Below are 17,092 nucleotides of genomic sequence, written 5' to 3' on the forward strand. Positions count from 1 at the left end.
TCTCCTCTTCTCTCTTCTGGCACAAGCTAAAATGCCACTATTTTTGAAAAGAAAAGCGAGGCACTGAGAAATGATGCACTTTATGCAGCAGTAAAGATGGAGCCAAGTCAGCAAAGCTCTCCATCCCTTTGGCCTTCAGAGGAACTGATCTCCTCTTCTCTAAACACCCAACAACCCCAGCAGACAGCCCACCCCAGCTACTGGGCAGGGCCCTGGGGATGGAGATAGCATGAAGACATGAAGGCAGCAGGCACCATGGCAGTTCGAGAGGCACACACAGGAGCTGAGTCCAGACTGATCCCAAAACTCGACTCCAGAGAGTCCCACCATGTGTCCTTCAAAGCTAAATGGGGCTCAATAAGACCCAGGAGAAGACAGCTTGTCCTCAAAACGATGGAGCCTTGTTGTCCCTGTAGATCTGGTGTACCTGGTGCACTCTTCTTCCAAGTTGCACCATGCAAACCCATTCCCAGAAAACACCCAAGTGGTCCCAGTTGATTTTTCCCCACTTCTCCTTTCCTGAGGTGCCTCCCCAGAGAAGCAATTAAATGGCAGTTTCACAGGAGATGACTCCACGGATGCTACTCCAGAACCAAGCAGACACATTGAACGTGGGTTGAAGCAGCTGATGAGACCACGGTGGCCACACGTGTGCGTGGTGGCACATCTGTGCCAGCCCGTGTAAACAAAGAGCACCAGGGCATCATCCTGCTCTGGCTGTCAGGACACACAGGGTGCCCACAGCGATCCCACGGGGCCCGTGGTGGCAATGATGGAGGTTGCAGGGGATGCCAGCAGAAGGATTGTTGAGGTTCCCCCCCAAAAAAGGCACCATTTTGGAACGTTGGAAAACACAAGATTGGCTCCTTTTGAGTGGAATTCATGCATAGTCCATATATGATCTGCAGATGGTAGGTAGGCTCTGTGTGGGGATGTATATATATATGTAGGGATGTGTGGGTGTCTATTATACACATAGGTGGCACCAGGAGAAGAGTCCTTGAGTACTCTTAGATGTTGGTGAGGGTGTTGCTGCTGAGCAGCCTCACAGCAATGGTTCCAGGGAGATCATTTGATCTTCTGTTCCCCTTGTCCTGGAGGTGCAGTGTGTGCACTGACTGACGGTCGCTGGGATCCCCCTGCAGCACCACTTGGCCCAAAAACTCATCACTTATTAAGCTGTGGTTCCAGATCTGGGGAAAAAAAAAAAAAAAAAAAGGGACATGAAGACATAACATTGAGGGATGCAGCCAACCTTCATGCATAGGGTAGGAGAAGGGGTTAGTGGGGCTGGAGCTACAGAGGTGGTTGAGGTGTGTGTGGGGGGGTTCACTCAGTAACTGAGAAGGGAAGGACATTGGTGGCCACAGCTCAGTCCTGGTGGTGAGTGGTTGAGTCCATCAGCCTTGGGGAACAGATATAATGGGGACAGTGGGAGGAGAAAACAGGGAGGGAGGGTCCAAGCAAAAGAGGGTCTCCATCTCTTGGCACACTGCCTGCCCCCTGGGTACCTGAACAATGATGGGTTGTCCTGGCTTCTTGCGGTAGAAGAGCCCTTTTGTGTCAAATTCTGGGGACACTGTGTTCTTCTGCACTGCAGAGCGAACCTTCTGCCCTTCACACTTTATGATCACATAAGGGTCAGCTCCTGGGGAGAGAGAAGTTGTTTTTTTTTCACTTTGTGTACCTCCTGTAAGTTTTCAGAGCCCTTTTCTGTGGGTCTCATGCAGTGCTTTTCCTTCAGCCCTCCCTAAGGAGACAGATCTCTACCAAAGAGTTCATCATCATGATGATCATGAAGCTCAGTAGATGGCTCAGGTTCACTTCTGTTAGATGACATTGTCCCTGAGCAGCAGGTGCTGATAGACTGCTACACCTCTTCCTTGGCCACATATTCTACATAGACCCTTCTCCATCACTTCCAATCCTCCTGATCCTTGGGATCATGGAAGACACCAACCTGCTCATCTTTCACTTTCAGTATTTGCTCTGCTGAAGGAAAACTGAAATAAAGCTGTGGAAAACGAGCCCCACAGAGCTTGTTCCATGCAAGGAAACACCAAGAGGAATGGCAAGAACCTTCAAGCTCCAAAACCCAACTTGCTGCCACTGCAGCTCATGTATTTCCCAACCAGGATGACCTTGGTTTTAACTTAAAGGCAATAACTACCTGCCTCAGGAGGGACTGAGTGTTGGTCTCTCCTCTCTAGAAACAAGTGGTAGTACAAGAGAGAATGGCCTCAAGTTGTGCCACAGGAGACTGGATATCAGGAAAAATTCTTTCACCAAAGAGGTTCCCCAGGGTAGTGATGGAATCACCATCCCTGGAGGGATTTCAAAGTCTTTGGAGATGTGGTGCTGAGGGACATGGTTTAGTAGTGGCCTAGGCAGTGCTGGGTTCATGGTTGGACTTCATGATCTTAAAAGTCTTCTCCAATCAAAAGAACTCTGAGATTCTATGGTTTTGTGGTTCTAGGACTGTGTTTTTTACCCCCATGTTCAAATCAGTGGCACATCTTGAATTCCTTCTAGACTGAATGAGACTCAGATGCTGCAGGGGCTGCAGTGTAAAGATTAATGCTGGGGTAAGAGATGGTACAAAACTAGGTCAGAATTAAGAACCAAGATGTGCTAGTTTATGAGATGAAGAAATGAAGTCAACTTGGGCTCTGGGAAGGTTTGGTGAGGAACCAGTAACAGGATGGGGAGCATTAGGATGGAAATGTCATTTAAGGACTTCTAAAGAGGTTCTTTGAAGATGGTTTTTAAGAGTATTTCCTGTGGAATCATTGGTGGTAGTGAGAGACATGGAGAAAAGAAAGATGAGGAACTGAGAGGCAACCAGGGGAAATGAGTGGGAAGTGGAAGAGAAAGTGGAAAAGGCAAATTCTTGCAAACACTCATAGGGACCAAGGAGGCTACAAAGATGGAGACTAAATCTACCAAATTCAGAGCCTATCAGCCCATAGCTGGACAGCACTTGAGCTTCCAGGAAAAGAATCCATCAGCAAGCATTTTCCCCTCTTGAAACAAGTGCTCATTTGGGGAATTTCAATAGAGAATGAGCTATTCCTAGGGAAATTTAACTGCCAGAATGCATTTCCTCCCTATGAGCTTTAAGGGCTGTGATGGAAACACAGCCCAGGTGGATGAGTTTTCTTGTCCAAGGGAAATGTGGAAATGCAGAGGAACAAAGCACCCACTTCTGAGGCTCAGGGATTTAAGAACCACATCTTTGATTGCCAGACCACTTCCTTGCTATCTTTCTGCTTGGGAGGATCTGACTCCCCTGCTGAGACACAGCTGCTGGATTTCACAGCTCTTTCTCCAAACTAGCCTGGTCTTTTGGGATGTCCCACTAAATCCTCATATTCCATCAGTTGGAGCCAAATTCTCATCTGTAAATCACTATTTCCAAGTAGTGTGAAAGGCTTGGGCTGCTGGGAAATGTGAGATGCAAGTGCACTGGAAACAGCTGGAAAAAGCCATTCCCAGTGGTCTGTTTCTGCAAAGAAAAAGAAGTTTTATGGCTTCAGAACCTGCATGTACCCAAGTATGAGGAAAAGATAAATCTCCTTGTTTCTGTGAACAGTTCTGAGACTTTTGGCTACAGATTTCCCTTCATTACTATAGATACACTCAGTGATTTGGAACAGAAAAAAAAACCTACCCACCATAAAAGTCCCTCCCCAAACACAGGACAGGACAGGAGAATTCTCTTTGAGGCATGTGCTAAATAAGTAAATTGAGATACTCCTTGCCCTAATGGATGACCTTGCTCAACACTTCAGGGCCTTCATGATACGTAGCCCTGATAGTAATGATTGCATAAAAAAATTCATTTGATTTTTAATCTATGCATTTTTAAGTTTTAGTGTTTTTTATTCTTTAAATAAAAGTTGAAAGTGCCTGGCTAAGCCTTGCCACATTCAGCACATTGGCTTGGCTCAGGAGATGGAGGAGAAGGGCTGGGATCTGTTCCATTCCCAAGTACAACCATCTTCCAGCAGAAGTCATCACCACCCCTGGGTTTCTTGCTCCAAATACTCCAGAAGGAGTCAACATGGGGCTCTTTTCATGAGGTTCTGTGTGGCTGCAGCCCATGGCAAGGCAGTGCTGCTGCTGTCTTTCAAGCAAGAGAAGTGTTGGATGTCAAAACTGCATCAGAGCAAGGTAGGACCAAGGAGGGAGACACACATTGACTGTGCTGGTGGTGGTTCAGGTCATCTCAAAGGGTTCCTGGGGACCAAGTGTGGAGCAGGACTTAAAGAAAACTGAGGGAGAGACCCTCAATCCACACCATTGCAAAATGGGCTGAGTTGGTCCCACCATCTACAGACAAACATCCATAAAGCCTTCAGTGATGAAGACTCCCTCAACACATCAGCCTGTTCCATGGCTTCTCTGTCCTTAATAAAAAGCCTTGAAATACAATTCCTGACTTGTACAGCTTCTCATGCTCAGGAGGAAAGCCAGGATTGTTATAGACTCATTGTTAGGGACTTTGGGGAAGTTTTGGAAAGATCTCCCAAGGATCTTAGCCTAAATATAAACACCTCCCAGATCATGTCCACAAGAAGTGAGATAGATTCTCCGTGGACTTTCTGGTGTCTGAATCAGGCATATTCACTAAAAAAAAAACAATCTGAGGACATAAAAAATCCCAGCAACATCCCAGTTCATGAAACCCCTTTTTTATACTGAAACAACCACCTCTCAACTCCTCTGGGACTCTATAGACAACAAGCAGGGAAAGCCCAGTACCTCCTTGGGAATCCTGATTCTTGAGCCCAGCTGCAGCGAGGACGTGGATCTGGGACACCACTTGTGGGTAACCACACATCCCTGTCCAGCAGGTGTGTGGTGGCTCATCCAGTGTCAGCTCTCTGCAGGGAAAAACATGTGGCCTTTGAGACATGTCATGGGCAGGTCAGAGAAATTCCTCTAGCAAGATTAAGAGGACTCTGCAGAGGGACCTGGACTGACTGGAGAGTTGGGATGATTCCAATGGGATGAGGTTCAACACGTCCAAGTGCCGGGTCCTGCACTTTGGCCACAACAACCCCATGGGGAGCTCCAGGCTGGGGACAGAGTGGCAGAAAGGGACCTTGGAGTTTGGATTGACAGGAAGCTGAACATGAGCCAGCAGTGTGCTCAGGTGGCCAAGAAGGCCAATGGCATCCTGGCCTGGATCAGGAACAGCGTGGCCAGCAGCTCCAGGGAAGGGATTCTGCCCCTGTGCTCAGCTCTGGGGAGGCCACAGCTTGAGTCCTGTGTCCAGTTCTGGGCCCCTCAGCTCAGGAAGGAGATTGAGGTCCTGGAGCAGGTCCAAAGGAGGCAACTGGGCTGGTGAAGGGATCCAGCAGAGATCCTGTGAGGAGAGGCTGAGGGAGCTGGGGGTGTTGAGGCTGGAGAAGAGGAGGTTCAGGGGAGAGCTCATCACTCTCTGCAACACCCTGAAAGGAGGTTGGAGCCAGGGGGGGGTTGGTCTCTTTTCCCAGGCAACTCTCAGCAAGACAAGAGGCCATGGTCTCAAGTTGTGCCAGGGGAGGTTTAGGTTGGAGATTGGAAAGAATTTCTTTCTGGAGAGGGTGATCAGGCATTGGAATGGGCTGCCCAGGGAAGGGGTGGATTCTCCATGTCTGGAGATATTTCCAAAGAGACTGGATGTGGCACTGAGTGCCATGGGCTGGGAACTGCAGCAGTAGTGGATCAAGGGTTGGACTTGATGATCTCTGAGGTCCCTTCCAACCCAGCCAATTCTATGATTCTATGATTCTATGATTCTATGTTCTGCCTCTTGGACACCCCTTAAAGCAAGCCAAAATTTAGCTCCAGGCAAGGCTAGGACCAATTCCAGTCAGGAAAACCACGTTTCTAAAGCCCAGGGCTCTCTCCAAAGAGTCATCTCCACCCCATCACTTGCTCCTTACCTGCAATCTGAAGGCACATCAGTGAAAACTCTGAGAAGGAACTCTCCTACATGGCCAGGGTCAAAAGTGGTGGGGATGATGACGTAGCGACCTTCCTTCAGGTCTGTCCTCAGGAAGACACTGCGGGAGTTGATGTAGATGGAGCTGGCCACCTTCTGCTGCAGGGTGTGCATCCTGTAGTTCCTGTTCAGCTCCACCTGGGAAGAGACCACAAAGGGATGGTCAACAGGCCAGCACTGAGAACTGACTCTTGGGATTCACCATGGGAGGCCAAACTGCAAGGATTGAGCCTACAGGGTTGGGAGAGCTCGAGCTCAGAGAACCAGAAGAATGGTCCCAGCTGGGTTGGATGGAATACAGACATGGAAGTGGTTCTTCCAACTCTATTAGCTTCAGGACTCGTTCTCACTTGCATCCCAGCCTGATACTGGGGGCCCTGGAAATAACACATCAGGATCAGCCTAAAAGATGTCAGTGTTCAGAGATAACAGACTAACCATTGTTTTTAGCAAGGAGAACTTGTCCCTGCTGCCACTGTTCACCTCTGAAACCTCTCACCATCTCCAGACATGGTCAAGCTGTGCTGAAGGCACCTCAGGGGCACCCACAGCAGTGCTTATATGAATAGAAGTGGTCATCCAGGACCAATGTACTGCTCCACCACTAACAAATTCACAGGGGGCTTCAAGCCAACATGCAGGATCCATGATCTACCTTATGGATATCAAAGCCTATAGCCAGGTTCTCTCCTTTGCCCTCCTTGCGACTGGTCCTTTTTGGCTTCTGCTGGATGGAGATCAGCACCTCATCTTCTGCCTTCTTCACATCAAATACATACTAGGAGCAAAGGGAGGAAGGTGAGATAGGAATTTTAAGACAGGATCACTTGACAGAGGTGGTGTGGGCACACAGAACCTCTGCTTCTCCTCACCCACTTCACCGTGGGGACAACCTGGTTTTAGTACCAGCATTGAGAGCCCATATCCACTCCTCTTGGGAACAGGTATCACCTTGCCATGACAGAGATGGTTTATTTGGCCTGGTAAACTCAGTCTTTGAATTGCTTAGCAGAATCCCAGGTGTTGGGATGCTGTCTCATACAAGGGTGTTTCAGCCCCTACAGTCTGCCACAAGTCCTCCATGGCATGGAAGGAGAAACTGATCATAGAATGGTTTTGGTAGGAAGAGACCTCACAGATCATCAGTTTCCAGCCCCCCTACCATATCATCCACTCCCACTAGACCTGGTTGCTCAAAGTCCTGTCCAACCTCATCTTGAACACTTCCATGGATGGGGCATCCACAACCTCTCTGGGCAACATGTTCCAGTGTCTTAGTGTCCCTAGATGAAGGCTAATAAAGAGCTGAGAGAAGAAATAACTCTCCCACATCCTTAATGACAACTCCAGCAGGGGACTACATCATATTTCATCTGCTTGTTAGACAAAGGATTCTCAAGAACTTGCCTCATGTTGCTGAGAATCCCAGTTAAGAGCAGAAAAGGACAGAAGAGCTTGTTACAAGAGATGAACTTCAGTGCAATGCCTTTCCTGAAGGCCCAGCTAGAAGGAAATCACCCTCTAGATGACAACGGTCCTGGTAAATTTCACACTGCTTAGGTTTGGGGAGAGGAACTGGAATTTGATCCTTCACACCTCAATTTATTCCAAATGGCTCCTGGCCCTGTTTGTTAGCTCCTAGCTAACCCTGCTACCCCGTGGCACACTTTGCTGCTTGCTTGTGCCAAGACTTTCTACACCAGGCACTTGGATGCCCTTTCCCTCCTAAAAGGGGTAAGGTTAGCAGAGCTGGCCTGGATGTTGGTTGTGACCATTCTCAGCCAGAGAATGGTCATGAGCACATTTAATCTAGTAGAGGTTTGGTAGCCATTTGGGCCTTCTAAGTCACTACAGGACATTTTAAGGTTGTGGAAGCATGTGTGAAAGCTCCAGAAGGTCTTTGGCTCTATGACTCACTTGGGGGTTCTGCAAAAAGGTGTCCTTGTGGTTGATACAGCCTCCAGAACGGTTCTTCAAGGGGTCATTACTTCTGGTCCATGCCCCATGTAGCACTGCCTCCTCCCAAGTTTTGTGGATGCTCAGGTAGGATGTGTTGATGAGACGGCACTTGATGATGTCTGTGAAGTATTTGCAGAAATCTTCAAAGGTCATCCTAAGGCAGGAAAAGACAGAGCTGGGTTATGTTGCTCCATTCCCCCAAAACAGCCCTGCATGGATGTTCTTGATCCCCTTGTTAGGGACTGTATGGTGATGGATAACAACAGAGATGGAGATACCATTCTCCATGCATGCAGTAAATACTTCTTCAGTTTAAACGACAGAGCTGTGGGTTCTGGAGTAGCAGAAGCAGAGTAGTGGCTTTTCCTCCATCCAGGGGTACATCTTGTATTGAAACATACCTGGGGAGGCTGGTACACAGCATCCCAGAATAGTTTGGGTTGGAAGGGACCTTTAATGGTCACCTAGTCCGTCCTCTCTGCATGGACATCTTTCAACTCGATCAGGTTGCTCACAGCCCCATCCAACCTGATCTGGAATGTTTCCAGGCATGGGGCATCTACCACCTCTCTGGGCAATCTGTGTCAATGTTTCACTACCTCAGTGCAAAAAAACTTCTTCCCAATCTCTAGTCTGACCCTCTCCTCTTTTAGTGTAAAACCATCACCCTTTGTCCTGTCACTAAAAAGTTTTTTCCCGTCTTTCTTCTAAGCCCCATTTAAGTACCTTCTTTACAGGTTCTCAGTACCCAGGTGAAATGGTTTGGATCCAGTGTGATCCAGAGCAGCTTTATGGCCAACCAAAGCTCATGCTGGTGTCCTCAAGGAGGAGGCTTCACTCATGATCCTAGGGTTTGGAAGGCCATTTGCTCTGGATAGCTGGCTGCATAGAAATGATTTGTACACTTCATGGGGTAGGAGGACTCTTTGGGTGTGGCTCATGGTGAAAACCCCCAGAAGGACTCACCAGAACTCTCCATCATCTTCCACCGTCATCCCCATCTTTTCTCTTTCACTTTTACTCACTTTCTGCCACTCCTCAGAGCTGTGGGAAGATGTACAGGATCATTACTGTGGGTGCAAGGGGACACACAAGAATTCAAGAGGCCACTTGGTCTTGTTGAGTTATATTAAGGGCACAAGGTCTATATAAAGCTCCAGCCATGCAATCAGTCCCTAAATTGCTCCAGTTGGCTCATCTTCCAGCTTGGAATTTCAACTTCCTTCCTGATCAGTGGAGCTGCATCCAGCTTGGCAAGATTTTGGTTGGCCAGTGACAACCCTATCAGTGAAGATAAAAAGGCTCCAGGTTTTCCAGCCCCTAGTTTTCCAGCCCTTGGTTCTTCATCCTCTCCACAGACAGGCAGAGGTTGATTCTCATGGGTGCTATTTTTGCTGGAACAAGACTGGGAGTGGAAAAGTGGGATATAATCATCCTTTAGTAGTGTGAACACACTGGTGATTTCTCCACACCACAAAAGCCTTAATGAGAAGGTCTGCCAAGCTCTGCCACCCTCCTGCTGACCTCCAGGGACTCCAGAAAAAGGAATTAATCTACCCTTGTGAAACAGCAGGTTTAGGACAAGGGTTCAAGCAGCATCCCAAAACTGCCCACCCAACATTATACTACAGGTCTGGATGGAGCCAAACTGCCTCATGCCTCAAGGATTGCTCATCCCTGCCCATCCAATGTTACCCTACAGGTGTGGATGGAGCCAAACTGCCTTCATGCCTCAAAGATTGCTCATCCTTGCCCATCCAGTGTTATCCTACAGGTCTGCATGGAGCCAAACTGCCTCATGCCTCAAAGATTGCTCATCCTTGCCCACCCAACGTTATCCTACAGGTCTGGATGGAGCCAAACTGCCTCATGCCTCAAAGATTGCTCATCCTTGCCCACCCAACGTTATCCTACAGGTCTGGATGGAGCCAAACTGCCTCAAGGATTGCTCAACCTTGCCCATCCAATGTTATCCTACAGGTCTGGATGGAGCCAAACTGCCTCAAGGACTGCTCATCCTTACCCATCCAACGTTATCCTACAGGTGCAGATGTATCCAAACTGCCTCAATCCTCAAGGATTGCTCTTGCTTGCCCATCCAGTGTTATCCTACCAGTGTGGATAGAGCCAAACTGCCTTCATGCCTCAACGATTGCTCATCCAACATTATCCTACAGGTGTGGATGGAGCCAAACTGCCTCATGCCTCAAGGACTGCTCATCCTTCCCCATCCAACGTTATCCTGCAGGTGTGGATAGATGCTCATCCTTGCCCATACAACGTTATCCTACAGGTGTGGATGAGCCAAACTGCCTAAGGGATTGCTCCAATCCAGCTTTTCCCACCAAAAAACCAAAGGTGGGAAACCACCCCACCCAACTCACGTGTCACTCCAAGGGCCGTTCCACTCCCGCTCACCCCAGGGGTTGCGCATCCGGATCATGTCCAACTTCTCTGCCTTGAAGAAGGAGAGCAGCCCGTGGCCCAGGCGCACTTTCCGCACGTCGGTCACCGCGTACGCGTGGCCCTTCACCAGCCCGCAGGCCAGCCGGGCCTCCATGTCTGCTGCTGACATGGCCTGGGCAAAGGGACACAAAGGAGATCACAGGATCACAGAATGTTTTAGGTTTGAAAAGACCTCCACGCTCATCCAATCCAACACCATAATCTAAGTATTAAACCTAGTTCTTAAGGACCAGGTCCAGCTGCCTTTTAAATGCCTCCAGAGATGGTGATTCCACCACTATCCTGGGCCTTTCCAATGCCTGACAACCCTCTCAGTGAAAAAAATATTTCCTAGCATCAGCCTAAACCTCCCCTGGTGCAGCTTCCATCCATTCCCTCCGGGAATCACAGTTCACTAAGGAGAAGAGGCTGTTTCCCTCCTTGCTCCAACCTCCCTTGAGGTAGCTGAAGAGAGCCATAAGGTCTCCTCTCACCTCCTCTTCTCCAGATTAAACACCCCCAGCTCCCTCAGCTGCTCCTCACAGGATTTGTGCTCATGAGCTTTGTTGTCCTTCTCTCCCAATTTTATATCCCTCCTATAGTGAGGTGCCCAGAACTGAACACAGGACTCAAGATGTGGCCTCACCAGAGCTGAGTACAGAGGGATGATCACCTCCTTATTCTTGCTGGCCACAGAGTTCCTAATACAAGCCAGGATGCCATTGGCCTTCTTGGCCACCTGAACACATTGCTGACTCATATTAACTCAATTGTCAGCCAATACCCCCAGGTCCCTTTCCAACTTACAGCTCTCTAACCACACTTCCCCAAGTCTGTAGCTCACCATGGGGTTGTTATGACCCAGGTACAGGACCTGGCACTTGGTCTTGTTAAATCTCATACAATTAACCTTGGCCCATTGGTCCAATATGTCCAGGTCCTGCTGTAAGGCTTCCTTACCCTCCAGCAGATCAACACAGCCACCTAGTTTGGTGTCATCTACAAGTTTCCTGAGGGTGCACCCAATCCCCTCATCCAAATCATTAATAAAGATAATAAAAAGAAGAGGCCCCAGGACTGAACCCTGGGGGACAGCACTCATGTTCGGTTGCCAGCCAGATTTAGCTCCATTCACAACTACTTTTCAGCCTGACCACCCAGCCAATTTTTTATCCAATGCAGGGTATATTTATTCAAGCCAAGTGCCATAAGTTTCTGAAGAACAATGTTGTGAGAGACAGTTCCCAACTGTGAGAAATCTGACCACCTTTGCAGGGACTGGGAGAAAAAGAGAGCTCAGGTTTCCCTGCAGGTCCCTCTGAGATGAAGAGGAGAGCACCAGTGCTCTGGGAGAGAGAGACATTTGCCTTGGGGGATGGATCAGATGCCATCTGAGATTCTGGTTCCTTCCTGGTTTCTGCTGCATGAGGTGTCTGAGCTCCCATACTGCCAACCAATAAAACTCACCCTACTGGTTATAATGGGAGCTCTGGCTCCCAGTGTTTGTAGATGTCCACATGCAAACACCAAAAAAGCTCTTCTCTGGAGGTGAATCCTCTCCTAACATTTCAAGTGGGATGAATCTGGGCTCTTGGACACAGCAATGAGGAACAAAGAGGGTTGGCATCCAGGCACAACTCCCTCTGCCATTCCTGGGAAGAAGTAGGACCCCTTGGCCATAATTTATCTGATCTAATTTAGAAGTCTCCATAAGCATGAGGTGACTGCATACTAAAAATGTGTCACCACATCCATACAGGGGACAATACTTACTTTGATGGAGCAGCTGATGAGGCCTCCTCGGTTGTGCACCTTCAACACACGCTCAAAGAGGAGGTTTCTCTTGGCTTCATCAGCAATGTAGTCCCCTTCAGTCAGGTCAATAGGTTCGGAGACCCCGCCAGTAAAGTCCACCAGGGCATCAGCAGTGTTACCTCCATCCAGGGCCTCGTAACAGCCTGACAACCTGAAAGAGGATGACAGGGATGGCACAACAATGCTGGCTTGACATTTTAAGAGGTCTGGGATGGTTCTTGGCAGAGCCTGGAGAAAAGGCATGGGACAAAGTAAAGGAAATTTGAAACCCTGAGGACAGATGTTACTTAAACAAGTGTGGATCTGGAGGACATTCCACTTTAAGGGCAAACTAAGACTCGAGAAGGATTTTTTTTCTTACAGTTTCAGTCTGTTTGAGCTAGATCCTACTCCCACCCCAGTAAAGCTGTCATTTCCACTGATGCAAACCAACCCATGAATGAACAGGGAAGAAAAGCTGAGTGTCCATGTCCCACGTAACTGCCTGGGTACCTACTTGGCATAAGCTTTCTCCACCAAGGCACACCAGAACTCATTCTTGGAGTTGGAGTGGCAGTAGATGAGCTGGTTGTGCAGTGTGGGCAGGCGGTCATCTATCACCACATCCAACCACTGCCCAAAACGCCAGAACTGGAAGTGGAAGATCCCAGCATAGTTCTCAGGTTTCTCAGAATTCCACTCCTGCTCCTTCCAGTCTGGGATAACCTGTGAGAGAGGAGGTACATGCACTTAAGTTATTTTTTTTTTTTTTTTTTTTTTTTTTTTCTGGGTTTGACTCTCCTCCTGGAACTGACACAGACAGTATCAAAGAGGAATATGATGGGGATGGATTTGCTTAGAGCCTGCTGGGGACAGATTTTGGAGCTAGTTCTCCAATGAAGACTCAATTGTCATGGACTGCAATAGCTTAGACTCCATCATGCCTTGGAAATGGAGTTAAAGACCTTTGACCGCTGTAATGGCTTTAAACTGGAAGAGGGGAGATTTAGACTGGATATTAAGAAGAAATTCTTCAATGTGAGGGTCGTGAGACCCTGGCCCAAGGAAGCTGTGGCTGCACAATCTCTGGCAGTGCCTCAGGCCAGGTTGGATGGGACACTGAGCAACCTGGGCTGTGGGAGGGGTCCCTGACCATGGCAGAGGGGTTGGAATTAGATGATCTTTAAGCTCCCTTTCAACCCAAACCATACTGTGGTTCTTATAATTCTGCTCTGGACATTTGCTGCCATCTACTGCTGTAGATAGGTTATTGGAGCAGAGCAGTCCTCAATCTGACTCGGGATGGTTATTTTTACAACCACATTTTTCTTCATTCTAGTGTCAATAAGGTACCACTAAGAGAAGGAACCTTCTTGGATCCTCCTACTTGGTTCTGGTGTGACTTGACCGGTCCAAGACCAAGTGTTGTATTCGTCTACCTGATGGGAATGAACAGGGGCCAGATCTTCTGCATACTTTGAAGGTTCTTTCCAACCTAAATGATCCTATGATTCTATAAAAGTGGGAAAAGTGAGATACCCACCTCCACAGCTACCACATTCATCCAAGCAAGCATGGAGAGGTGACTTGATTAAAGGAGGGAAAACAAGAATGTGGAGTGGAAGAAACCCTAGAGCAGCTAAAGGGCTGATGGAGTGCAGGTTTGGGGTCATTCCCATCTGAACTGGGCACAAGCAAAGGATAAGTGCCAATGAGCCCTTCATGGCTGTGGGTACCACCTGCTTTTCTTGGGATGAAAAATCCACCCAAAATCAACCCAAAATCCACCCAGTGGGCCATGCACAGACACTACAGATAGGGGGATCAGCTTTTTAATTAGAACTGGGACACAGAGGCACACAGCAAGGATTTTTTTCCATCACAGCTTAGCATTTGTTGAGGGTGAAGGCAACATGGTCATGGCAAAGGTGGGTGATGTCTACTAAGTTTGGTTGATCATTGACAAGGACTGATTCAGCTGCAGTAATGTGAGTGTCCACACCTCTGCTTCCTTACTCACCTGCTCCCAAATCATCATGACCTCAGTGAGAAAAAATCCCAACAGGCCCATGAAGAAAATTATGTTCCAATTCAGTAAATAATCACTGTCCTGTGGAGACAGCAATGGATGTTGAGGTGGGACAGGACAAAACACCAGTATGCTATGTGGGAAGGGGCTCTCCAGGAATTCTCAGGCGATGGTGAGACCCCATGCATTGTGCTTTGTCTCTTGTCCAGCTGCTGGAGCCTTCTGCTTTCTTTGTGGCTGCCATCAAGATTTATATAATCAAAGAATGGTTTGGGTTGAATGGAATCTTAAAGCTCATCCAGTTCCAACCCTGCCATGGGCAGGGACACGTCCCACAGCCCAGGTTGCTCCAAGCCCCATCCAACCTGGGCTGAGACACTGCCAGGGATGGGGCAGCCACAGCTTCTCTGGGAAATCTGGGTCAGGGTCTCACGACCCTCACAGCAAAGAATTTCTTGATCATATCTCATCTAAATCTCCCCTCTGCCAGTTTGAAACCTTTCTCCCTATTCCTACCACTCCAGGCCCTATAACAAAATCTCTCCCCAGCTTTCCTGGAGCCTCTTCAGGCACTGGAAAGTGCTCCAAGGTCTCCCTAGAGTTTTTTCTTCTCAAAGCTGAACAACCCCAAGTCTCTTAGCCTGGCTCCAGAGCTGCTCCAGCCCTCTGAGCATCTTCATGGCCTCCTCTGGACTCACTCCAACATCTCTATGACCTTTCTATGTTGTGGTCTCCAGAACTAGACACAACCTTCCAGAGTCTCCTTTCTCTGGAGATTCTCCTGACTTCTTAGCTACCAGCAAAGGTCCAACTCCAGGCTTTTAGTGCACTGAATTATTAATGATGCCATCAGCTTTGTGAACTCCCTGGTGCTCTTGAGTTGTCTGGATCAATAGAAGCAGAGCAGACAGTGCCATGGCAAAAAAGAAAAAAAAAAAGCCTCTTTTGGAGGGTTTTGTGTTCTCCAGGAGTGCTAACAATGATGCCCTGGACTTCCTCTGGGACAGTGCCAGGGAAAGTCAGACAGCTCTCCATTAGTCCCCATCGATTTCCTCCTGACTGGAGCTCATCCTAATGAATTGTCACAGAGGAGCATTGTGCTGATCAACTCACTATTAATGTGGGCTGAGAAATGATAATGGCATTGATTAGGAGCAGCCTGTCAGGCAGAGCTGGGAATGACAGCTTCCAGCTGGCTGGTTCTGAGACTCACCATGGATGTCACTGGTGGCAGGAGATACTTATTGGTCCTGCCACCATCCTTCTCTCTGGTCCTTCATGGAGGTGAAAACCACCCTCTGTTCCTGAAGCCAGCAAAAGCACTCAACCTTCATGCAGAGCAGGATCCAGGAGTAAGGAAAGGTCCATGTTTCAACATTCACCCAAGTAGAGCCTGCTCTCCAAAACCCAATCTGTCTTCAACCCACCAAAAAGCAAAGTGTGAGCTCAAATATCAGGTTCCTTCTCATAGAGAAGGTTCCTCCCACCCAGACCAAGGATTCCTCCTCTGCATACTCCCCATGGCCAAGGTCTCCCCCTGGCTGTAGGGGAGATGTGGCAGCTCAGGATGTGGTTGGTGCCTATCAGGATACCAGACTTGAAGACACACAACACAACCCCCACCTCTGACTTGACACTGCCCATTACCTAAAGGATTAACCTGGGACACATCTTCGAATCCCAGCAGGAGATGGAGCCCAATTCCCTCCAGGAAATCATCATGCAACTGAAGTCCATAGCTCCCACCCACGCCTAGGAAACCCCTCCAGGTTAATGGTTGGACTTGGTAGTTTTAAAGGTCTTTTTCCAGCCAAAATGATTCTATGATCTCCATCCTTCCTCAGTGGATACTGGAGAGCAAGCCAGGGATCACTCATCCTAGGATCCCACTGGACTGGACTTGGTTGTGTGACACTGGTGGAGTAGAGACCAGAGCTCCTCATTCATCCAACTATGCTGCATTTTAGTCTCAAAATCTGGAGCTCCAACACCTTTTTGTGGGACAGATTTAAAATGTAAGTGCTCAGAAACAGATCATTTTTGAGCCCAGAAACACCAGGTTCATTTCCCTAAGTTGGTTTAGAACTTTTTCTCATTTTTCTTTAGGAGTGGCTAATTAAGACAAAACCCCTGTAACCCTGAAGAAACATTCTGGTTAGAAGGAAGAGTTGGTAGATGCTGGTTCCTCCAAGCAGAGGCTCTTCTGCTGAGAATCTTCCAGCTCAGGAAGGATAGGGAGGGACCCAGCTGTGCCAATCTGCTGAATTGTGGTCTAAACAGGGATGAAATCCCCCTGGGAGATGGGACAAAGTGGTGGCTCTGAAAGCCTTTGTGGGATCTTAAGGGTAAGGAAAGTTTCAGTTCTTGGTATAAAGATTCTGGCTCATTTGCCCTGCAGCAGAGAAAAATCACACACACCCCTCACATCCCACCCCCAGCACTGATGGAGAGGAGGATCCACCCAAGGACAGATGTCTTCCCTTCTTCTGCCCAGCTTATACCCCTAAACAAACACCTAGATGCTCCATTAAGCCTTTTACACCAAGGGCAAAGGAGAGAAATGTTCATTTTACTTTTTTAGAGGAGACAAAGAGGTGCTCAAAAATACCAATGGTGACTTGAAACCTGGTGGGTGCTGCTTTATTGCATGCAGGATTGGGGCAGCTTCCGAAAAGAGCACGAAGAAGACACACACAGCCTGAGTCCTGAAGAGGAACCTTGTTGACAAGGTGTTTATTGACTGTGGTACATCAATTCCCAGCAAGGTATCTGCAGCAGGAACTCTACCCCAGCAACCAGCAATGTAGCAATGGAATATGGTGAGACCTGGCATGTAAAAACCCTTTTGGATGTTGGCAGGAGCTCCTGTTATT

At 48.3% G+C, this 17,092-nt stretch overlaps 1 protein-coding gene across 2 annotated transcripts in view; it reads right to left on the minus strand.

Annotated features, from left to right (window-relative positions):
- Positions 1–504: 504 nt before the first annotated feature.
- CAPN5 (calpain 5) overlaps positions 505–17,092 on the minus strand; it is a 60,271-nt gene continuing 43,683 nt past the window's right edge. The window contains exons 4-13 of one of the 2 annotated variants that reach the window (XM_030466548.1): positions 12,708–12,916; positions 12,170–12,362; positions 10,336–10,529; positions 8,918–8,995; positions 7,910–8,105; positions 6,648–6,770; positions 5,934–6,130; positions 4,765–4,886; positions 1,512–1,648; positions 505–1,193 (exon numbers count right to left, since the gene is read on the minus strand). In XM_030466548.1, coding sequence (XP_030322408.1) covers positions 1,011–1,193; positions 1,512–1,648; positions 4,765–4,886; positions 5,934–6,130; positions 6,648–6,770; positions 7,910–8,105; positions 8,918–8,995; positions 10,336–10,529; positions 12,170–12,362; positions 12,708–12,916 — 1,632 coding nt within the window. In that variant the 3' untranslated portion in view covers positions 505–1,010. The remainder of the gene's footprint in view (positions 1,194–1,511; positions 1,649–4,764; positions 4,887–5,933; positions 6,131–6,647; positions 6,771–7,909; positions 8,106–8,917; positions 8,996–10,335; positions 10,530–12,169; positions 12,363–12,707; positions 12,917–17,092) is intronic. The other variant, XM_030466558.1, reaches the window with a different exon arrangement.

This window comes from Calypte anna, chromosome 1 (assembly GCF_003957555.1).
Source record: "Calypte anna isolate BGI_N300 chromosome 1, bCalAnn1_v1.p, whole genome shotgun sequence".
In the NCBI taxonomy this organism is placed as follows: Eukaryota; Metazoa; Chordata; class Aves; order Apodiformes; family Trochilidae; genus Calypte; species Calypte anna.